This window comes from Leucopleurus acutus (genome assembly GCF_964270905.1).
Source record: "Leucopleurus acutus genome assembly, chromosome: 11".
Taxonomy (NCBI): Eukaryota; Metazoa; Chordata; class Mammalia; order Artiodactyla; family Delphinidae; genus Leucopleurus; species Leucopleurus acutus.
The window spans coordinates 20,877,196-20,902,723 of NC_139152.1; the positions used below are offsets into that span (position 1 = coordinate 20,877,196).

Consider the following 25,528-nt stretch of genomic DNA (forward strand, 5'->3'; position numbering starts at 1 on the left):
AAATTACATAACGATATCAATAAAACAGGACATAAATATAAGAAAAGCTGAGTGCTAGAAGGTTAAGAAATAAAGTACAAGTATTCCTTTATATTATATCACTGTATATTTTTTCTGGATGATCCATAAAAATGTCTACAAAGCAAATTTAGGTTAATCCATTTGGTATCACACACACTACATCCCCTTCCCTATCCAACACCCCCCAACCGCCCCCCCCAAACCAGTATAAAACCTAAAAATCTATTTAAAAGGGAACTAGGTAGTTTTCTAGATTAGTTATGAATGCTGTGGTATATTAAAGCATTAATGTCAAACACTTAAGAATCAACAGTACTTCTGAGATAGTAACCATACAACAAGGAAAGAAGACAGAGCTATTATTTTAGGCTCTTATCAAATAAGAGTGGAGGGCAACACTGCAGAAATAACAAGACTTCCTCTTACTGTCCTTTATTACCTTTCTACTCCAAATGTGGTCCATGTACCAAAGTCAGCATCACCCGAGAGCTTGTAAAAATGCAGAATCACAGGTTCCAACCTAGACCCTAATTCTAATTCAGAATTAGAATCTGGATTTGAGTAAGAAGCCCAGTTGATTCTTGTGCATATTAAAGTATGAGAAGCACTGCTTTATTTGCAACCCTTTACAACATCAGGCAAAGTCTTAGAGTTTTTCTTTTCTTTGTACAGTGTAAACTAATGTGTCCACTAGTCTAAAATGTATACTTAAAAGTTACAACTAATACAAGTTAATAAACTGTTAATAGTATAATCTAGGTAGTAGGTTTGCAAATGTTTTCAATAAAATTCCTTCAATTTTATATCTGAAAATGTTTCATACAAAAATGGGAAAAAAAAGTTATAATCATGTTTTCTGAGTACCTCCCAAGGGAAATCAAGGAGTACGGTCAGAGAAGACCAACAAAGAAGACATAAACCAAACCTCTTCCCAGTCTTTGGGACCTGGGAATGATATGAATGAAATCTTAATTCCTCCAAAGTAAAGTGAAGTAATGTATACACCAAGTATTTCTTTAACTTATAAATCAGGTTTTAGAATAAGATCATCTGTATTATGGTCAAAAACTATTCTAATTCAGCTTTTAATCCCAAAACAAAGACTTAAAACAGAATTCATTGTTTTTTTCACTGTGTACCAAATTTGTCCAACCAGAAAGCGGTATGTATGATCTTCCACTAGGGAAATAGACATATATACTAGCTGAATGATGGTTTACTTTTAAATTTTTACCCCTTTACAAAATTCAGTGAAAGGTCTAGAAGGTGTTTTTATAAGTTTAACCATGTAATAACTTGTTCATCACTCTTCTTAACTTCTAGCATTATAAAGTTAAATTCCATGAAATTGGTTTTCTGGGCTCATAGGTACAAATAACCAGACAAGGCCCCAAACAAATGTTCATCTTGTATGGAACATATTAATATTCCATCATAACCTTTTATCTTCCTTTCTAGGAATTCATTTTTTCTATATGTTAAACTCTTATTTCATACAAATAAGGCTAAATAATATCAATTATTTTATTTTACCTAGAGAAAAAGTTACTTTTAAAATAGTTTCTGAAACAAAATTCAGGATCAATCTGGTGTTATTTTTTTCTCAGAACACAGTAAATGAATAACTGAGAATTTCTATTTACTTTCTAAATATTCTCTTGCTTTAATAAAAGCTTTCCTGAAAAATATATCCTTTAAAAAAAAATTCTACCTAAGTAAAATTCTTCAAATACAACAAAATTTAATCTAGAAACATATGACATAATACTCTTAAAAGCACTTCAAAAATAGGAAACTCAAAATTTGTTTCCCTGTTCTTTGACTTTATAAATAAAACAGTAAAAAATAAAATTCCCACGTTTCTCGAATCCTGACTATAACATGTGCTGAACTGTTCAACGTAGAAAAAAGCCAAAGATAACAGGACACTGGAATAAGAAGTGCTGCCCTCTCATATCCTTAAAAGAACATTTACCAAGTAAATATTGTTACATTTCCTATTTTACTATAATGGAAGAAAATTGATAAATTACATCAACTGATATATAAGTTATGCTATCAGGTATGTACATTTATTAATATTCATGCCCTCCTGCTCCCAAAATGACATTATTAGAATATATATTAGTAAATAGTGATTAATGATTAAAATCACTTGATATAGTTTGAGAGAATAGATTTGTATTTATTACAATTTTACTTACCTGTCTTGTCTTTGCAGATGTTTCAATAAAAGGAATTCCATAACTTCTTGCTAAGTCCTGAGCCTGTTTTGTGTCTACTGTTCTAGAAGGCAAATCACATTTATTTCCTACTAGAACCATAGGTACATCTTCAGAGTCTTTAACTCTTTTTATTTGTTCTCTGGGGAGGAAAAAAAAAGTTACATCAGAGGAATTAGTAACAAAAATCTTTCAAAAACTATTTATAACTTTGTCTCATAAAATATGGTTAAAAGACTTTTAATGTAATTCCTAGTTCCCATTACACCAAATTTTCCTTTCTCCTCCTCCTAGTTATTTTTCTCTATCCCAAACAGAGAACTTCTATGTGTCTTAAAAGATCAAATACCTAGAAATATAGTAAAACTACAATCTAGTAGGTTCATATGCAGGTAGGTTACAATAAAACAGAAATATTGAAAAATTCTAGGCCAAAAAAGTGCGAGGACTAATTTTTAAAATTATAATCTTAGAAACATATACTATATACGTTGTTAAATGTACACATATAATGTTTTTATAAAAATATGAGTTACAACATTAACATAATGCTTTACCTTCATTCTTAGAGAGCACCAAGTGGAAAGATTTTGATTTCTATAGGAACATTTTAATAAAAGTAGTCGCTTTTATGCAAATTTGTCGAGATTCTTTAAAAACTGTATTGCTCTAATACTTCAATCTTGTTAACTTCAGAGTTGTGTTTTTTCCTTAATTATCTAAGGCCAACATTTATCTGATTCCAAGAAATTCTACACTACACAGAGTTATTTTTAAGGCTATTTGCGTGGTGCCATCTCAATTGCCTTTTCACATTTTCGTTCATGGTTTTCATTTTTATGATGGATCTAGCTTAAAGCCTTGTTTCTCAACCAGGCCTACCTTCCAATTCTAGCACTACTACTAGGTGATCTGGAACAAGTTGCTCAACTGCTCTAATCCTTAAGAATTTCACTTGTAAATCAGGGATATTACCTACCTAACAAAAATTATTTTAAAATTTAATTTGTGCAAATTTGTGCATGGCAGTTAGCAAAGACTCAATAAATGGAAGATACAATTACTCCTCAATGTCAACTTATTTTATTCAACTTAAACCCACCTATAATGGTGAATATCTTCAAATGATTTAGTATTATTTATGGCAAATACACAAAGAAAGCCCTCCCCAGTCCTCATGTACTGGTCCCTCATTGCACTGTACTCCTCTTGACCTGCTGTGTCGAGAATATCCAAGAGACAGGTTTCTCCATCAATTACTACTTGTTTTCTGTAGGAATCCTGAGAAGGGAGAAACACAGTCTGGATTATTACGGTGCACCTTTTACTTCTAAAAAGGTGTTAGACACAACTTAAGAACCAAAAAACAACCCAATTCAAAATTGGACAAAGTACAAGAATAGACAGGTCTCCAAAGAAAATACACAAATGGCCAATAAGCACATGAAAAGATGCTCAACATCATTCAGAAATTGCAAATCAAAACCACAATGAGCTACCACTTCACCCCCATTAGGTTGACTATTTTTTTTTAAAAAGGAAAATAACAAGTGCCAGTGAGGGTGCAGAGGAAACTGGATCCAGCAATTCCATTCCTAGGTATATAAACCGAAAGCAGAAACTCAGACACTTGTATGCCAATGGTCAGAGAACCATTATTTATAATAGCTAAAACGTAGAAGCAACCCAAGTGTTCATTAAACAGATGAATGGATAAACAAAATGGGGGGGGGGGCACGCACACACGGAGTAGAATATTGTTCAGCCATAAAAAGGAATGAAATGATACAGTCCACAACATGGATGAACCTTGAAAACATTATGCTAAGTGAAATAAGTCTGACACAACAAGACAAACATTCTGTGATTCCACTTACACTGAGATACCTAGAATAGGTAAAGTCACCGAGACAAAAAATAAAATAGCGGTTACCTGGGGCTGAGGAGAGGGGAGTTGGAGAATTGTTGTTTAATGGACACAGAGTTTCAGTTTGGGATGATGAAAAAGTTCTGGAAACAGACAGAACTAATGGTTGTCCAATATTGTGAACTTACTTAATGCCACTAAACTGTACACTTAAAAATGGCAATGATAGGGCTTCCCTGGTGGCGCAGTGGTTGGGAGTCCGCCTGCCGATGCAGGGGACACGGGTTCGTGCCCCAGTCCGGGAAGATCCCACATGCCGCGGAGCGGCTGGGCCCGTGAGCCATGGCCACTGAGCCTGCGCGTCCAGAGCCTGTGCTCCGCAACGGGAGAGGCCACAACAGTGAGAGGCCCGCGTACCGCAAAAAAAAAAAAAAAAGGCAATGATAAATTTTATGTGTATCTTACCACAGTTTAAAAAAAGGTTTTTTTTTTTTTTTAAAAAGGTGTTACACAGAGATTCAACAATGCAAGTGCATAGATTAATAACAAAAAGACCCAAATTCTCTGTAAAGAAAAATAATTTTTACAAAATGGGATAGCTCTACCAACTCCTATTATTCTGGATGATTTAGGTGGCAAGAAAAATCAAGCAACTTACGAAAGTGTCATGAATCTATTTTATTTATAGTCAAAGGAATACATAAGAGAATGGTCAATACAGAGAATTTTAATGCCCTTATTTAATCCATTTCTGCAGTCCTAGGAACAATATTTAACAGCCAGATAGATACTATGATAATGCTAAAGAGAATGATTGTTCTGTCTGCAAATTCTGTGAGATCTCTAGTAAAAAGAGAGGGAGTGGTTGAAGGAGAGAGAAAGAGATGGATATCTTAGAGACCATGCAACTCCAAGATGGTGTAAAGGAAAGAAGGTAGGTGACATAACTGAATCTTGAAATGAAAATCTTATTTTCCTCTGACTTTTGATTAATACTCACGCCTAAAAGATTTCACATACTGTCTGCCAAAATAGGCTTCAAAAAATAAGGAAAAGGGCTGGTGCAAGGTGAAGTCATGGAGTCAGAGGCAGGGCTAATAATGGGTATAAAGTATAAGCCCAAGGACACTGTTTCTTATTGTTCCACCCTTAGTTCATGAATTACTTCACGGACCAATCTATCATTAAAAAAATGGTCATGGAAAATCATGTTTTTGGAAAAGTGTTTGAAAACTGTTCACAGCATAAGGAGAATACAAAGATACACATGTAGCATGATCCCAATAAAATATCTCTGCACATCTGTATAAATGTATCTTGTATGTACATATATTAAAAAACTTGTGGTGGTATGTACATCAAAATGTTAACAAAGGGTATGTCTCTGATGGAGATAATTAATCTAAGAAATAACTGAGCTCTTGTTTACCGTTTTTTGTGGTAATAGATATTATTTTAAATGTATTTCTTTCTTTGCCTTTTAATTTTAAAAAGTGTGAAAGATTACCATATTAGAATGATCTCATGCTTATCGTTTAAAGTAAACTGTATTTTCCAAATTTTCTATAATAAAAACCAATTATTTCAACAGTCAGAAAAAAAAGGATGGATATTTAATTTTCTAAACAAGAAGCTCTTGACTAAAGATTTGAACATTTGGTTGACATTTTATTTTAGCCTATTCCTTTAATTAACTATTGATCCTTGAAAGAACTCCTGTATATTATAAATTGAAAACCATTGTTTTTGGAGTAGAATGAAAGAGCAGGAATTGAGAGCAAAGTACAGTTTCTTGGAGTCAGTCCATTCATTACCCAGGTGTGGCTACGGCACATGTGAAACAGACGAAAGACTTTTCCTCACCTACTGCTGTCACCTTGCATTCTTCACTTACCAGTACTAGCTGAAGTTAACCTTATGGTTAATGGTTTCTTTAATCTTTAAAATTTTCTATCAGCAATGAAATTAAAGACTAGCTTCTGGAGCCACACAAATCTATACCTAAGGTGTGGCTGGAGGATTACGCACATGTGCCCACAGGTATCGCCTCTAAGATGTATACCTCAGTGAACTCCCATTTAAAAAATTTTCAAACACTTTGGGTTTCAAAAGTATACACTGTGAAATATTAGTAGTTTCTGCATGCATTTCATAGCATGTTCCCATGATGAACACTCCATCAAAGGGACTGAAAACTGGGAAAGAAGTCCCTATTCATTCCTATTAACTTTTCCCTTCTAAACCCCAAAGATATTGAAAGCAAAATTCTGAGTCACGTTCTGTTATTGAAAAAACGTAATCTACAACGTGCCTATAAACAATGAGGAAGAATATGCTGATTACAAATAACAAGTTTAGGTTAAAAATTCAGTATTTCCCAAGTTAATTTTATTTATTTGCATTTCTTTTTTTTTTAAAATAAATTTATTTATTTTATTTATTTATTGTTGGCTGTACTGGGTCTCTGTTGCTGTGCACAGGCTTTCCTCTAGTTATGGCGAGCAGGGGCTGCTCTTCGTTGTGGTGCACGCACTTCTCATTGCAGTGGCTTCTCTTGTTGTGGAGCACGGGCTCTAGGTGCACGGGCTTCAGTAGCTGTGGCTCACGGGCTTCAGTAGCTGTGGCTCACGGGCTCTAGAGCACAGGCTCAGTAGTTGTGGCGCACGGGCTTAGTTGCTCCATGGCATGTGGGATCTTCCAGGACCAGGGCTCGAACCCATGTCCCCCGCATTGGCAGGCAGATTCTTAACCATTGCGCCACCAGGGAAGCCCCCAATTTTAACTACAGTCATCCCTAGAAGCATAATTAGTCACTGAGCTATATAAAAAGGCAGTGCAACTTGATAAAAACTTAAGAACAAAAGTGTTAAATGGTGAGATCTGATCTGAAAAGAAATGACAGGTTTTAAGACAAAGCAGACAGCAAGCACAACAAAAATGATATGTAAGTACTAAAGATTTTGTTTAGCCAGAAGAAAAAAAGTATACGGAAGTAGAAAAAAATGTATGCATCAATGTAGAATCTTTCCCAACATGAGAGCCTAAATAAGGGTACAGCAAACTGTGGCCCACAGGCCAAATCCTGCCCACCTGTTTTTGTATGGTCTATGAGCCAAGAACAGTTTTTAAATGGTTGTTTAAGAAACAACAAGAACAAAGATTATGTGACAAAGACCCAATTGACCCTTTACATTTTGCCAACCCCTGCTCTAAGCTAATACCTTACCACAAATCTAAAGTACTCTCAACATATAATATTCCTTTTATATTAAAAAAAAAATCATCACTGAGAAAGTACAGGTTATCAAAGCCTAACCAGTTTAAAACCACATAAATTCCACAATGAAACTAGTTAAAGACAGCAAGAAAAGAATCAAGACTTTACATTTTTAATTAGTATTATTTCCAGCCTTTCAAACAGAATACACTTTTAGATCAGATACATAGGTTACTAACATCCTGTGGAAACTAGGATAAAAGAAAGCCACTTAAAAACTAACTCAACATAATAAAATATTAAATGAAGGAAAGTTATTCCATAGATTTCCCCTTACTCCCAACTAAAGTACTATTTTAATTTACTGAAGTAGTAGGAAAAAAAAACCCAAAACTTTTCTAGGGCTTCCCTGGTGGCGCAGTGGTTGAGAGTCCGCCTGCCGATGCAGGGAACACGGGTTCGTGCCCCTGTCCAGGAAGATCCCACGTGCCGCGGAGCCACGGCCGCTGAGCCTGCGCGTCCGGAGCCTGTGCTCCACAACAGGAGAGGCCACAGCAGTGAGAGGCCCGCGTACCGCAAAAAAAAAAAACTTTTCTAAATGAAATACACTATGCTGGCAAAAGTTAAACATAGAAGTCAAGCATTTCTGGTGATACAGTAACAGGTACAATCCTTTTGGAAAGCAAGTACATTACTTATCAAGAGCCATACCAATGTTCATAGCCTTTGACTCAGTAATGCCACTTCTGGTAAGAGATGCTAAGAAACTATGGTTTATTTTTTTAAAACGATAGCTAAAATGGAGATATACTTAACATGGCATCCTAAATCATCATACCATAAAAAAAAAATTACATAGGTGCTTAATACCCACAATCTTATGCCGTTTATCTATTTTCAAAATATACTCCAAATCCAAGCACTCACCACCATCACCCTAGTCCAATGTGACTGTCTCATGCAATCTCCTGCAACTGCTTCCTAGTCTGTTCTCCACATAGCAGCTGGTGATCCTATTATAATTTGTAACTATGTATTTATGTGTAATTGTTCAAGTCTATACCCCCTACTTGGCTTTAAACTCCATGATGGTAGGGCTCACATCTGTTTTGCTCACCACTATGCACCCTGTGTGTCAGTCTTAAACACAGCAGGTAATCAGTACTGTCTGTTGAAGAAATGAATAAACCCATTCAATGTAAATATATGCAGACACTGTAAAAATAAACACAAGTGTAAGATATTATAAATTATATTAAAACAATGAAGCTGTAAATTTTAAATTATACATTAAGAGTATTTTAATAAATGTATCCAAGCAAGTTTTATATAATATTAAAAATTTTAATTACTATTAATGTCAAAATATAAACAAAATATATAGAGATTTTTAAACATTTTGGGGAGGGAAGAGAATAAGCTTACAGAAAACACGGAGGCCTTTAACTGTATTAAGTTTTATATCTTGAAAAAGAAAAAAGGATCTAAAGCAAATGTGGCAGAATGTTAAGACAGGGAAAACCTGGTTTGGGGCGCACATGACGCTTATGGTATCACTTTTCCATACGGCATTAAAGGTGTACCCATTCCATCACCACTCACTCAACAATAGGTTTCATATTTTTATTTTTGTCAGCTTGTTAGACCAAAAACCCTATTGTTTTAATATCTATTTCTTTGAGGACTAGTAATGTTACATAGTTTTTCTTTTTCATATTTATTCCCATTACCTGTGTCCTTTGCCCATTTGGAATTTTTGTCTTTTTTGTACCGGCTTAATTTTTTAAGTGTTTTCCAATTTATTAACATGCCTTCAAGTGTTGTTTTATGTACAGAAACTCATCTGCAGACCCAATGGAGGACTTCGAAAGTTAAGACTATATCTTTCGAGAATGAGATACACTCACTGACCAGGACATCATTTTGTCATTTTTCTATTATAATTAACAGTAACCAAGTTACTCAGTATGTTCATATGTCAACATATTCAATATAGTTTTCCAACTCAGGCAGTTAAAGTTAATCCTGTCATGGTAAGACATAGTATAGTAAAACAAACAAACAAACAAACAAAAAACTAAAGAAATTAGGACCTTTTACTAAAAGTAACCATATTACTATTAATAGTAATTATGACAGCCAACATTTACTGAGCCCTTATTTATATGCTGGATATTGTGATAAGCATATTACAAGCCTTATCCCATTTAATATCCATCTTCATGCTGCTGATTCCATCAGATGCTCTTGTAAATATGAACAGGACTGCTGGAAATGTCAGCTGAAGTATTATTTGAGGATTTACTTCTGAAATGTTTGTAAGATTTTCTTAATGTGTTATTGTAAGTATTTTTCACGTCCTGCTAAATAACACCTATAGGAAAAAACTTACTTTTACCCTCTTAATGCTCAAGTATTTTGTTACTCTTCTAAAAGATTATTTGAATCTATCACAGAATGATGTGTTACACTATTGGTTACAAACCGTCAAAAGTTGTTGTACACAGCTAGTTCTCAAAGACAGCTAAAAACATGTACAATAGCCCAGTATGTTAGAATTATAATAGGGAAGAAACAAGGAATTGGGGATATATAAGCACAGGCTTATTTGTTAGTTCATTCCCACCTACCTACTCTATTCTCCCTTGCATCACAGGAACACTTAGTAAAAATCTTCTGGATGTCATATACTGTGCCAGGCATTATAGTTTCTAACCTCAAAGAGCTAGGTCTGGTGGAAGAGATATGAATGTAAACAAGTAATTTAAACACAATGAAATAAATGCAACACCTTATGGAGAACAAAGTACAATGGTGACAAACAGGAGAAGACATCAACTTTGCTTGTATGAATTAAGAAAGACAGGAGGGCCACTCCAGGCAGGAAGGAGCAAAGAGAATGCACAAAACCAGGAAACAGCATGTTGAATACATGGAACCAAGAAGTTCAACACAATTTTAGCTTACAGGGATTATAGGTAAGTAGAACTGAAACTGCACCATCAAGCAGAGGCCAGCTTATGGAGGGTCTAACATGCCATCTTAAGAAGTTCTGAACTTCATCTTATACTAAATCACTAAAAGATTTTTAAGTAGGAGGGACGATCAGATCAACAATGTCCACTGTTAGCATTATTATGACAAATGAGACCAGACTGGAGGCTGGGAGATGAGTTTAGGAAACTTTTACAAGAAATTACAGAACCTGGCCCTGGTGGCACAGTGGTTAAGAACCTGCCTGCCAATGCAGGGGACATGGGTTCGAGCCCTGGTCCAGGAAGATCCCACATGCCTCGGAGCCTCTAAGCCCGTGCGCCACAACTACTGAGCCTGCGCTCTAAAGCCCATGAGCCACAACTACTGAAGCCCGCGCACCTAGAGCCCGTGCTCCGCAACAAGAGAAGCCACCACAATGAGAAGTCCGCGCACTGCAACAAAGAGCAGCGCCCGCTCGCCGAAAGTAGAGAAAGCCCATGCGCAGCAAGGAAGATCCCACGCAGCCAAAAATAAAATAAATAAATGACAGAACCTGAACTAAGGCAGCAAAAGCAGTAAGATGGAGAAGATTAAACAGTTTTGAGAAATACTTAACGGGTAAAACTGACAGAACAACCCTCATACATCACTTACAGCAATGTTTACAGCAGCATCATTCAAAATGGCCAAAAAGAGGAAACAATCCAAATGCCCATCAACTGATGAATACATAAACAAATATCCATACAAGAGAGTATTATTCAGCCATAAAAAGGAATGAAGTATTTAAACATGTGACAACATAGATGAACCTTGAAAATATTATCCTACATGAAAGAAGCCAGACACAAAAGGCCACATATTATATGATTTCAATTACATGAAATATTCAGAACAGGCAAATCCACAGAGACAGAAAGTAGATTAATGGCTGCCAGGGGCTGGCAGAAGGGATTGGGGAGTGACTGCTAATTGTTATGGGGTGATAAAAATGTGACAGAATTAGATGGGGTGATGGTTGCATAACTTTGTGAATATACTAAAACCTACCTAACTGTACACTTTAGAGGATGAATTTTATGTTATGTGAATTATATCTCAATTTTTTTAAATGGCAGAGCTTATTGTTTAGAGATGGGAACATAATGGGAAGGGGACAGGAAAATGAGTTCAATTTGGGGCATGCTGAATTCCATATGTTCGTGGGTTGCTCTGGTGCTATGACCTGCAGGCAGCTTTGATATATAGGGCTGATGCTCAGGGCCGAAATCTAGGCTAAAGATACACTCCTGAATCTTCAATCTATGTCACCTGCAGAACCCCACTTACTTGCGGTGTGAGTATGGGCAAACTACTTAACCTCTAGTCTACTCTAAGCTATTGTTTCTTTTGCTGTAAAAGTGGGTAAATAATAATGAAGAGGACTTTGTATACAGGTTAGGATTAAAGACCAGGAAAAAGTGCTCTAAAAAGTTAACTGTGTTATTTCATATTTTACATTGTACATGCTATTACAGGCCCAAAGGGTAGGGGGCAGGCCACTGGCTACTAGGAACTGTATAGCAACAGCAGTATCTTGCCCTTATAAGAATCACTGGACATCTACATTTGGACTACTTTTTCCAAAACCACTCACTGTACTTCAAAATAAATATAATGGAGCTGGACAAGCTCCAGGGAAAAAGAGTAAAACTCTGAGGTTTATGAAGGATTTCTGTACTGATTAGGGAGTAAGGGTGTTAAAAGAGCTTGACACCTTCTGTCTCATGACGGAATTTTTGGTTAAGACATTCATTAGAAGTAAAGATAAAGAAAACAAAGACTTCTTTACTAAATAATGGACATTTGAAATTATAAGAATGTTGAATCTTAGCTTAGGACTAGAGAGAATAAAATGTGTACTATGTCCAAGAGATAAGCTCTGAATAAACTCAAAGAAAATCTGCATAACAGATTTTGAAAATAAGGATATTATAAGCCTACATCTGTAACCTGTTGTAGTCATGTGGCATTCTCCCATAAATTATCACTTGATGCCAAGGTCAGAATGTGAGGCTGGATCAATCATGGATCCAATCTTAATAATTACAGATGTCAATATAATTTTCATATTTTGAATTATTATCTCTCTCAGCTGTTCTTTAATTGGCCTAATACCAATTCCTTTAACTGTACCTCTTTATCTGTAATACATCTGTATTCCAATTTGTTGAGGTTTTAAAAAGGGAGGAAGAAAGTAAATATGAAGTAATCTGATGGTATCTAATACTCTAGTGACTTCTCTCCCTCAAAAATTAGGATTTATTTTTCCCTCTCAAACAGTATATGCTCATTTTTTAAAAAACAAAAACACTACAGGGCTTCTTTGGTGGCACAGTGGTTGAGAGTCCGCCTGCCGATGCAGGGGACGCGGGTTCGTGCCCCGGTCCGGGAAGATCCCACATGCCGCGGAGCGGCTGGGCCCGTGAGTCATGGCCGCTGAGCCTGCGCGTCCAGAGCCTGTGCTCCGCAACGGGAGAGGCCACAACAGTGAGAGGCCCGCGTACCGAAAAACAAACAAACAAAAAAACACTATAGAGTTTGGCATACGTCCTACCATATTTTAGTACATATTCACATTGTTTTTAAATAAACAGACTCATACTCTACACAAAGTGCTACGATACAGCTTCTCTTACATAATGGACAGTTTTTCAATGTCAGTACATATAGATCTACCTAATCCTTTCTGAAAACTGTATAATATAATTTGTACAAAGATACCATAACTTACCTCACCTATTCCCTACTGGTAGATGTGTAGATTATTTCCACTTTTAAAAATTATAAACAACACTGCAATAATACTCCTGGGTATACATCTTAAACACTTATCCAACTGAATCTTTCAGATAAATTTCTGTAAGTGGATTCAATTGGTCAAAGAACATGTAGTTTCCATTTTGATAAATACTGCCAAACTGATGACCTCCAGAAAGTTTATAAGAAGGTATACTCTCACTACAGCATAAAGAGTACACATTTTCCATGCCTTTCCAAGCCTGTTATCATTTTAATCTTAGCCAACGTGAAAATAAAAGATGTTATTTATTGTTTGAACTTGCATTTCTACATTAATGAAGTATCTTTTAATATGTTTCGACAGCACTTTTTGTGTGAGTGTGGATAGGTTGGCTATTTATATGCCTTTTTTTTCCTATTTGGATGTTTGCTTTTTTCTAATTCAAATACAGGAGAGCTTCCTGATTGACAGATGATGCAAGTAGTTTTCCCAGGTTTCCATTTGTCTTGGATTTTTGTTAAAGGTGTTTTCGTCTTTATGTAGCTAAACAGCTCAATCTTTTCCCAAATGGTTTAAGAATACTTTGAGGGCTTCCCTGGTGGTGCAGTGGTTGAGAGTCCGCCTGCCGATGCAGGGTACATGGGTTCGTGCCCCGGTCTGGGAAGATCCCGCATGCCGCGGAGCAGCTGGGACCGTGAGCCACAGCCGCTGAGCCTGCGCGTCCAGAGCCTGTGCTCCACAACGGAAGAGGCCAGAACAGTGAGAGGCCCGCGTACCGCCAAAAAAAAAAGAATACTTTGAAAATGAAAAGGATCCCTACTTTTCTCTCAATGGAGAAAAATATTTAATCCCAATTCCACAAATAAAAAAGCTAACCTAATGTTAAATTATTCAATCTGTGTTGATTGACATTATCATTTTTATTTCAATAGCTGTCTAATGTTTAACATTAAAACTTACACAAGGTAGAACCAGTGTACTCATCATGGGAGAAAGAAGACATGGAGGAAGAATGAACTAATGATTTTTAAATAAAATCTACTGCTTAGCTCTGTCTGTTGAAAAGGGTCTAGAAGCAGTGACACTCCAGTAGCGACACCACCTAACATCCAGGACTTAATTTCTAAATATCATTCCCTAGTAAAAGGAATTAGGGCTCTCTGGACAAATGGCTGAATCCAGGGTAGGGACAGGGAAAGAACAAAGGGAACCTGGAATACACTGTGCCAGAAAGTAAGAAAGAGCTCAAAAACTGATGGGGATGTGTCAAAAGATACAGAGGCCAGCTTGAAAGGGATTCCACTGGCCAAATCAAAAATATATTTGAGCACCAAAATCAATAATGACAAGAATAGACTTTAACACATCAGATGAAAAAAGAATCCATGAGTCTGTACGGATACAAATAAGACAAACCAAATAAATAAGCGAGGGAAGAGAAAAGAGAGAAACCTTACTTATGGTAGATGTCAAATAATAAATGTAGAAATAATGACAGAGTTAGATTACCTACCACTTTGCAGTCACTATGGTGGTAGTTTGTTCTGGTTAGAATTATCAGTGGCTACTACATCCCACTGGGTGCAAATATGTTGGAGAACAGGATATTTATAGTCTCAAAGTATCTCCCCACAGAGTACACATTAATTATAAAAGAACTAAAGATACCTTTACAGAGAGACAACTGATAGATATGACCTTAACCAAATAACCAATGTTAACATAACATCATCAATAATGGGACAAGCCAGCATCTTGTGCCTCCTGATGTGATACACCAAGGAGGGTATAACATCACTTACATAGTATTTCTACCAAAAATGTTTAATCCAAATCTGACCAGGAGGAAACAATCAGACAAAACTAAAGGAGAGGACATTCTACAAAACAACTGGCCTGAATTCTTCAAAAAGTGCCACTGTCACGAATGACTAAGAAAAGCTGAGAAACTGTTCTAGATTTTGAGACATGACACATGATTTTTGATCCTGGGATCAGGAAAAAAAAAAAAAAAAGAATTGCTGAGAGCACCTCCTGGGAACTGATAAAATTTGAACATGGACTATATGTTAGATAAAACACTGTATCAATGTTGAATTTCCTAAATTTTGTCACTGCGTTGTAGTTATACAATGAATTATTCTTATTGTTAGAAGAGGGTCAGCAAACTTGTTCCGTAAAGGACAGACGGTACTTGGTCTCTGTTGCAGCCACTCAATTCTGCCACTGTAGTGCAAAAGCAGCCATAGACAACATGTAAACACTCAAGCACAGCTGTGCCCCAATAAAACTTAACAGAAACAGACACAGGCTGTATTTGGCCAGACCCCTGCGTTTAGAGGTAAAGGGTCCTAACATGAGCAACTTATTCTAAAAAAGTGCAGCAAAAATAAATAATATGTATTCAAGTATGTGTGTGTACATACACAGGCACACACACATAAAGTAACTATGTCTAGTTTAAAGGTTAAGAGGTATTCACTGTACTATTTTTCACTACTTTTCCATAGGCTTGAAATTTTCAAAATAGAAAGTTCAAAAATTACCTAAGGTAAGCAATATAGCCCTACTTAATCCTCTCAAATATTTTGTTTTTACTACCCATTTCTAATTTTATTACATTAAGATCACAATAATATAACTGTTCCATAAACCTAGGCACTATGAGACAATATAGTTAAGAGATATAAGAAATCTATCGCCCTCCTAAAGCATAAAGCCTCTAAATTAAGTTATATATAATTAGGATCACTGTCTAGAAACACTGCTCTCCAAATACATCTAAGACTAATAACCTCCATGAAGGCAGTGATGCAGTTCCTTTTGCTCCTCAGTGTATCTCTAGACCGTAGGAAGGCTGCATGGTACAGAGTAGGCACTAATAACATTTATGGAATTAAGAAATTAGTTGCATTGCTTAAACCAGACTCTTAAGAGACGCCAAACGATAAAGGATAAAGTTTTCTTTTCCTTTAATTTATTTCCATTGCCAACTTTCATTTGCATGTTTTTAAAGCTTTGTATTTATAAAAACCCAAGTTAGAATAAAATGTGTCCAATAATTTTCAACATTCAGGGCTCAATAAATAGTTATTATTAAGTAAATACTTATTCTTAAATTGACCTAAATACAGTGCCTGAATTTTGTGTTAGTTTATTCTAAAAATCAGGCGTTCTCAACTATTCTACAGTCCTATAAAAATTTACAAAATGTGAACTTTCACAATTTGCCACTTTCGAATAGGCCCTTCCTAACACCCCATGTAAAACATCACTAAGTTCTGAACTCTGTAAGGTACCTCCTGCGTACCTGAAAAGAAATTCACAGAGCCACAGTGCCCCTTCTCATTCCCTCAGACAAAGTGACCTCAAGCAGTGCTAACAAGGGCACCACCCTATTTTCTCCTACATTGCCACATTTCCTTTCTTAGTCAAAAATATTCACCCATATATTTAATTAGTTAGGCCTAACTGGTCCACACAGTAATCTTAATAACATTGGCAAAGTAAAACTGTTACTTTAGATTTTTTTGACACTTTAGATTGTTAAAACATTAGTTATACAAAATAAGTCTTTTAAATAAAATTTATACAGTTATAAATTGATTATACCCACAGTTTAAAAAGAAAAAATATCCAAACTTAGGATTTCATTTTTTATTATAAAAGCGAATAAGTTGACCAGTAGAGGGCACTCACTTGAAAGGGGGGAGAAGAGTGGCCACAGTCTTGAAGAGAAATGGATGTACAAAATTGCTGTGTTGTACCTTGTTTTAAAAACAGAATGTTTTAACAGAACACTAGTGTAAGCTAATATAACACATTGTTAGTTTAGAAAATGTAAGGTTTAAATCTATATTATGTTTAAAAATCTAACATAAACGATATTCAGGGACTTGAGCCTCACAATTTATAGGACGTTTAAAGCTATATGTAACGCATAGTATTGGGGTCTCAACCTCAGCACTGCTGACATTCTGGACCACGTGATTATTTGCTGGGGGGCCCTCCTGTGCACTGCGGGAGGAGTAACAGAACCCCAGCCTCTGCCCACTAGAGGCCAGTAGCAGCCCCCTCTTCAAGCTGTGACAGCCAAAAACATCTCCAGATTTAGCCAAATGTCCCGAGGGGCAAAGTCACCACCTATTCCTTGTTAATAACTACTGATACATATGTTAAAAAACAAAACTAAAGAAACAGAAAAATAACAGCTTACAATATTAAACAGAGCTTTTCTTACACCACTCTTCAATACTGGTTTCGTATTACAAATTTTCTCTCTATAATTTAAATACCTTAATCAGCAATTCCATAATTAACAAGGAAAAAATTTTTAAAAGAGAAACTGATACATCTTGGTGAATAAACACTCCACGGCTCAGAGCACTAAAGATGGAACAAATCAATCCAATTAGGACTCCATTCTTTCTTCCTGACTAGAAAACTGTTTCATCAAAGAAGGGCAGAATACTTGGACTGAATTAGAAATGTCACATTAACAGAAGCATACAGATGTCAATGAATTGGAGACTGGGAAAAAATACTTCTATGTCTATTTTTATATTGTATCCAGTAGATACTTGTTAGATATTTGCTAACTGACCAACTGACAGTTCTGATCTCTACTTCCATTTTTCTGCTTCCACCAAATTTTACCTTAGAAAACACATTTCAGAGAACATGTTTCTATAATAACATGATCTCCAAACTATAAAAACATATACTATTTCTAGCCTGGTATTGTGTTTGGGGACTGAGTTTTTAATAATCCTGCACCACTAACAAGGTATTTCGTTCTCTCTTGGAACTCTTCAGTGGGCTTCATAAAAGATAAAGGTAAAATCTTTTCAGAACAGAAGTAAAGGTGATCATCATGTGCAAATATAAACATGCTCCATCTACGTGTCATACCTAATTCTATATCATATCTCTGCTATTAAGATGCCATTAGATAGTAGGCTAAGTTCAAATTTTGATATATTAATAATCTGAATCAGCCTCCAACACTAAACATTTTTAGCTTGAAGGCTAATTTTTCATTTTTAAAAAGCTATACAAGGGTGCAGTGGAAATTCCACTTAACTTGGTCTCAGAAAACTTAAAATTCCACCACTTGCTAGCTTAAGTATCCTTATGCAAGTTACAACCTCTCAGAGACCATTTTTATTGATAAAATGAAAGAAACAATGACCACCTTCCTTACCTGGCTCACAGTTTTGGGTTGGCCAAAAAGTTCACTCGGGTTTTTCCATAACATGAAAAACTCGAACGAACTTTTTGGTCGACCCAATATAAATCTCTGAAAATTCTAAACCACTAGAAAATATGGTATTAGTTAATTAAAATTTTCTCCTAAACTTCTGTCCATTTGTTTAATGCAGAAAAACTGATGAGAACTCCAAATGTGCAAAGTCTATGACCTCTCTTATTTTCTCTGACCTACACTGTTCACCTACCAGAAACTTAACAGCAGTAGTGATACCCACTACCCTTCAACTTTTTACAAAAACGCCATGTCAGTATTTTTGTTTAACCACTTATGAAAATAAACTACTAAATTCTCTTGCTTTTCTTCTAGTTGAACTACACCAAGAATTCAATGTGTCAGTTCCCTCAGAGACTCACTGTAACTTGGGAGATAAGAGACAATCTCTGATAACCATTTCCCAGGTGGCTACACTAGTGACGGAATGTCAGTTTCAAAGTTCACAGGTAATCAATGCTTCCCTGGGTCAAGTTTCTGGTTTGGCAGAAATCATAATCAGAGTTAATGGGTCTGAGTTTATAAACTTTTTTTTACCTTCCCCCAAAATAAAAGATTGACTTTTAGCTTTATTTCTTTAAAATTTATATTGCACTTTAACAATTTTGACCAAAAGGTTTCCTAACCTTTTTGTTTAAATCACATTCTTATACATCATTCTTGACCTCTGATAGGAAACAGTGTGTAATGGAATTCTTCAGATTTTCAGAAAAGATGGAGGGCACTTCTGCTAAAATCAAAATCATATTCCAGAATCCCAGGAAAACTGCCATGCTTAACTTAAATTCTGTTAAAATGTCCTTTTACTTCCAATTTAAATGGTGGAGTATGACGAGTAACCTTGGCTTCAGAAATAGGTGAACTATTTAATCCTCCTCAAAGTAAAAAATAAACAAAACCATTAGCATTGAATTGACTTGCCAAGAGGAAATACAGAGAGACTATTACATAGGTGGTCCACTTCAGTTACATTCTTCCCTTTTACTAATACAAATTATTAAACTTGGAAGCCAAATGAAAGCTGCTTCTATGTTTAAATCAGATCTTTGTAAATAAGGGTTATTTCTTCATTTTTTTCCCTCCAGTACCAGAAATATTTGACATTTCCTTATGAACATTTCCTTGTCAATCCTCAAAGTTCTACACTGCATAAACATCTTCCCAAGGCCAACAATGCCCTCAGAACCTACCTAAGTGCAGTCAAGGTGTTTTTTAAAGACATTACACAGCACAATACCTTAACAGGGCATTTTTGACCTATTCTAGACCCTACAGCTTGGGACTCAGAGAAAGTTATGGGAAAATTTTCAGAGCTGATTAAAAAAACTGGTATATCAGATCTAGAAAAAAGCTAAGGGATTAGGATCGCTTACCCTGGGGTAAAGAAGTCTAAGAAATAATCTAATAACATAAATCTATTTCAAAGATGAGCTGATATTATGTTAAACTTCACAGGAAGATTCAGATTATGCATGAAATATGCTAATAATTACATTCTGGAAATTAGTTAACAAGGACAGTTGTGTGCCATTCCCTCCTGCAGGTCTTTGGGATTAAATAAATCCTTATCTGCTTGAGATCATATGAGTATACTGCTGCCAGAAGGCAGTGGGAAACATACTACGTGACCTCTCAAGGTCTCTGCTAGGCCTTTATTCTATCATTTTGCTGTTGGCCATTCCTTTGGTACATTTTTATTAAACTGAAAAAGTCTGAAAATTATTCATTAATCAATTTGTAATAAAAAACAATTCTAACATTGTCTTGAATAAACTGAAAAAGGGCTGTAAAGCAAAGGTAAGGATTGGTGATGGTATTCTTACATATCACCTGATATACATATACATAAACGCAAAGAATGAGCTTTCTAAAATGCATCAGGTAGTTGTAGGTTCTCCACTACTTCAATGTGAAGAGAAAACATGAAAATACTACTAATTCAGTGTTTTTAATTCAATCATCAAATGATTACACTTCACCAGTATAAATCAACTCTATATGTGACATCAAAATACCAAAAAAAATGCCAAAACCCCATAAAAATAGGCACATTAAAAAAAAAAAGACTGTTAGATATGTCTCATCTTACAGATAAGATGTAAATTCACATTTTCACCCTGTGAGAAAACTCTGAAATACACTTCCAATCCAAATGCACATACACTAACACGGAGTGAACGTCACAGATAGTATTATTGTCCTGTAAGAAGACAGGCTGGTGTCTCATATATCAGAGTAATGCCTTGAAATCCAAGTACATTTTAGATAACTTAATAAAAGTATTATCAGTATAACTACCTTGTGATGAGTAGTCACAGAAAATGATCAGAAAAACCTTTTTTTGTACCCAAAGGATGGGCCTGCACAAATCAATATGCATATGAAAACAAGATTTACCTCTATCGTAGGATCATATTCATCCACAAAGTGATTCTGAATTAGCTGTATCGTCAAGGCACTCTTGCCTACGCCACCAGCTCCAACTACCACAAGTTTATATTCAGTCATTTTCAGCAGGCCTTATGACAAAAATGGAAATGTGACTCAATTAGAACGTGTGCCACACGTGAGGTTAATATAACCCAAACACTCTATCAATACCTCTTAACACAAGTTCACCTTTATATGGAACATTATTTCAAAATACCTCACAAAATTCAATGACAAAACTCCGGATGACTACAGATGTGTATTGGTAATGAATTGTACTTCGTTGACAAACTCCTCCATCAGCATTTGAGAAAAACTCATTCGGAGTACATAGTTCTTTTACCTTGGATTCAGGTGGCTCCATCTCAAGAGCCCGTCTGCTCTTCGGCAGCAGGTAATGGCTCTCGAAGGAGCAGGCCATGACTTCACTCAGCACAAGTGTCAAGCACACTGCTCTATACCCTGAGGACACACCCCCACAAAACTTGCTGACAGCTATCGCCACAGTATTCCTCATCGACTCGGGCCCCTAAGAGTTACAGTGGATATGCCAGAGTGCCTCTGTTGGGGCCAACAGCTACAGAAAACTTTTAAAAAGCATCATCATAGTAGTTCTCCTGGACAGTTAGCAAGAATCAGATGGGGGTGGGGGGAGGACTGTCAAATAAAGCTGGATAGTACACTGGGAAAATAAAAACTGAGATGCCAAAGCAGATAAGGACGATACCTGGTAACATTTTAATCTGTACATTATCTGCTGGGGAAAATAACGGTGTAAAAACTAAGAGAACTTCGAGAATTTTTAACTAACTATTCAGTACAGATGATGTGATCATCAATCACAATCTATAATGCTATATCAGTGCTGAAAAAGAGCACTTTGCACAAGAAAAATATAATTATATAATATTTAAAGACAAGCACACTTTTAATGAGAGAATTTTTAAAAGATGTATTTCTCAGTAATCCACATGACTTTTATTCTCTGCTTCTCATACATCATCTCCCAACAGTAGCAATAAATATCGACAACTTGTAAGGTTAACGGAGCCAAGACAGAAAATAATTTTTTAGTCAGCTGTTTCAAACTTTCTGAAATGAAAATGAATTTATTTACTTTAATCTCCTTTCCCTCAATAACTACATGATATTACTACAAATAAGTAGTGAACTGAAGAAAGAATGGCAGTCAATGAACAATAATTTATTACAGGGTAAGTAGCTCAAAATTAATGAATGTACAGATATTGTAATATAAACACTATATACACGCAGCATCCTATTTACCGAAGACCAAGAATTATCCCAATAGGCACCTCACCACCCTACCCCCCAAAAAGTAATATGTTTTTCCAAGTGATAACATACTAACTACCTCTTCACGCTATTCCTGAACCTACTCACAGAGAGCAGACAGGCCAGACAACTGTCGTATCACAGTTCCTCCCTGGCCTGCTCTGCGGCACCTAGCCTTGTCTAGGGCCACCACAAACATGTATTACATCCTGTTTGCTCCCCCTTCTCATTCCTAATATTGACCACAGCAAATGGGATAGGTGAGGATAATCTCACCAAAATGTATCCTCTAGTTCCCTGCCCAGCCCACCCCTCCAATAAAATTTGGATAGCCCAGAACAGTAGCTCTCAAAATGTGTTCCAGGAACCCATTAGGGTTCCTAAGACTTTGGGAGAGGGCCCAAGAGGTCAAAAACTGGTTTCACGATAATGCTATGATGTGATTTACCCTTTCCACTCTTATTCGCTCACAAGTGTACAGTAGAATTTTCCAGATGTGTGATAACAGATTGAATACAGAAGCAGATGTGAGGATCCAGCTGTCTACTAAACCATATAATTAGAGATTTGCAAAAGTGCAAAACAATGCCACTCTTCTCACAATTTTTGTGTTTGTTTTGGAAAAGTTACTTTTCATTAAAAATTCTACTTCCGTTACCAAGTAATGGGCTTATTATTTTTTTTCAATGAATTAATATTTTTTTAATTCTCAATTTTAATTTCTATTGTGCTAAATATTGACACACTCCAAATTGGGATCTTCAATAACTTTTAAGTGTGTAAAGGGGTCCAGATCCTTATGACCAGTAAGTTTGCTAGTCTAAGAGAGACTGTGGACAAATACTGGATTAGAGCTTAGTTGTACATACATGTGTGAATTCTGAAAGACACACACCTTCTGGTCTACTTCTTTACAATGGTTATTTCTGAAAAAAATCTTTGACTTGGATTTCAAAAATCAAGTAACATTTAAACCCACTAGAGAGAACTGGGTTCCCAAAGAAGATCAATAGGCCAGAAGGAGCCCCCTCACCCAAAGCTACAAAAGCTAGCAAGCGGTGTAACTGCGAAAAGGACAGTCTGTTCAGGAAAAGAATTTTCACTTTGTCATAAAACAAAATGAATTATCATTTCATCTACTATCTCTTAAAACCAAGAATGCCTGTGGATGGATACAGTCTAAAGTAAACAGTATTGTTATCAACCATATTTGTCATCTCTAGTCTATTACACGCCCGAGTCAGCATTTTGGACCTTAGTCACCTAAGAATGACATCACTCACAAGGTTGATTCTGAGATGATTATGAACAGACTTTTTTCCCTTTGTGATTTCTTTTTGAATGATTTTTTCCATTACAAATGTAACATGTATATTGTGTAAAAAATTAGAAAATACCTTTCTGTTCTTAACCCCTTATTTTGGTGGATATCAAGATTTAAGAAGGCTACTTGAGGACTTCAACTACAACATGCACATGCCTAAGAGTATTTCTGGCAGTTGGCTGGCAGATTGCTACAATTAACTCCTCTGGTAGGTTAGTTAAAAAAAAAAAATTGTGTGACAGCCGTTTAGGAGTACGGTAATAACTCCTGGGATGGGGGTCAAATATGTACGCATAAGGGTAATACAGAAGAGATGGTGGAAAGGACAACAACAGGCAAATTAAACTTCAAATACAATTCTAGCTATTGCTGTCTACACTCAACTAGCAAGGAAAAAGCCCTGCTTCTGCTCTGCGGGTTTGCTGCGTGTGTTTTAACTTGACAAAGCAAAACAGACCTTCTGGGATTAACTTTTTCTTTTTCACTAAGTACAGGCTTTATGTTGTAGGGTGTTGGCCACCTGTTCTTCCACCACCATCTCTACCTCCACCTCCTCCTTTGTGGCCACAGCAATGTCACAGCCCATACATGGGGGAGGGGAGCAGTCAAGAACTCGGCTGCAGATGCATTTTTTTCCAAACACAATAACCTCAAACAGTGGTCTCTAAGCACTTTCCTCTGCGCTTCCAAAACGCGACCTCCCCTATTACTCATATATCCCCCTACACACTGAAAAAAGGACCACAAGCCGTCCAGTCCGCGCTCGAGGGAGAAGTTTATACCCTCGTCCTAGAGATGCGAGATGCAGCACAGAAGGCAGTAACCGAGGCAGCCGGGTGCTGGGAAGGGAGGAAGAGGTGCGGGAGCGAAGGGAGAGACAGGGAGAGGGAAGGACGGCGAGGGGGAGGGGAGGCTGGAGCGCAGCGGGAGTAATCTCCACCGCACCCGACCGCCCCGAGGGGCGGCCCGCCCGGCCCGCGAGTTTCACCCCGGCCGCCTCCAGCCGCGACTCTCGGGGAGTAGGAAGGAAGGGGTTCCCCGTCCAGGAAGCAGCACCAGCGGCGGCCGCCTCCAGCCTCACCCTCCTCAGCCCCGCACCGCCCATTCCTCATTCCCCGCGTCGCCGCGTCCCCGCGTCTACCCCGGCAGACCCCCCCCCACCCCGTCCGCCCGCCCGGGCCCCGCGCCCGCGCCCCCTCCCCGCTCCTCCGGGGACCCTCAATTCATTCACTCGTCGCCGGCCCCACCCGGCGCCGGAGAGGAGGGTCGGGACCCCGGTAGGGGCCAGGAGGGGTGGTCCGCTCCGTACCTCTCTCCCGCACCTGGGAGCCGCCGAGCCTCTGGCCCCCGCCGCCGCCTTCAGTGCCTGCGCCGCGCTCTCTCCCCGTCCGAAATGGCGGGGGCCGGGAGTACTGGCCGAGCCGCCGCCGCCACCGCTGCCGCCGCCGCCGCCGCCGCCGCCGCCGCCACCGCCGCCGCTGTGCCTCCGCCGCCGCGGCCGCCGCCTAGGGAAATCGAGCTCCGAGAGCACCGATGAGTTCGGGGCCGGGCGGCCGCAGAGGGCAGTGCTATCGATGCGCTCGGTGCTCGATTCCTCTCCAGACGAGAGTGCGGGGAGGGAGCGGCTGAGGGCGGTGTGGGAAGAGGGAAGAGCGAGCCTGCGAGCGCTGCCGGGGAGAGGGAGGGGGCCGGGCCCGGCCGTGGAGGGGGCGGACCAGGTCGGCGGAGGAGGGGCGGGGGCCGGGCCGGCGGAGGAAGCAGTCGGCCGGGGCGGTGGAGGGCTGGGGGCGCACGGCCGGCGAAGGTGGGGCGGTTCTGGGCGGTGCCTCGGCGCGCGCGGGTGGGCGGGAGGGGGCAGCGGCGGACCCACGCGGGACCCGCCCCCAGGCTTCATCTGCAGCGCCCAGCTCGCAGTCGCAGGTTCGGACCCGGGACGTCGCACGCTGCGCTCCGCGCACCCAGGAGACGCCACAGGCACCCCACCGCCCCTCTCGGGTCCACACGGTGGAGCTGCGAAGATCCCGCCACCCCTGGCGTCGGCCTACACTTGGGCACATCATTTACTATCATTTACTGCAAGTAAATAAACATGCAGTCACCCAAAGTGGGAGGCGACTTGGGTGATTTACG

At 38.1% G+C, this 25,528-nt stretch overlaps 1 protein-coding gene across 2 annotated transcripts in view; it reads right to left on the reverse strand.

Moving 5' to 3' along the window:
* The window catches only part of KRAS (KRAS proto-oncogene, GTPase), a 39,060-nt gene extending 14,209 nt beyond the window's left edge, over positions 1-24,851 (reverse strand). For both annotated transcript variants that reach the window (XM_082851056.1, XM_082851055.1), the window contains exons 1-4: positions 24,708-24,851; positions 20,746-20,867; positions 3,346-3,524; positions 2,226-2,385 (exon numbers count right to left, since the gene is read on the reverse strand). In XM_082851056.1, the coding sequence (XP_082707182.1) occupies positions 2,226-2,385; positions 3,346-3,524; positions 20,746-20,856 (450 nt within the window). In that variant the 5' untranslated portion in view covers positions 20,857-20,867; positions 24,708-24,851. The remainder of the gene's footprint in view (positions 1-2,225; positions 2,386-3,345; positions 3,525-20,745; positions 20,868-24,707) is intronic.
* Positions 24,852-25,528: the final 677 nt, after the last annotated feature.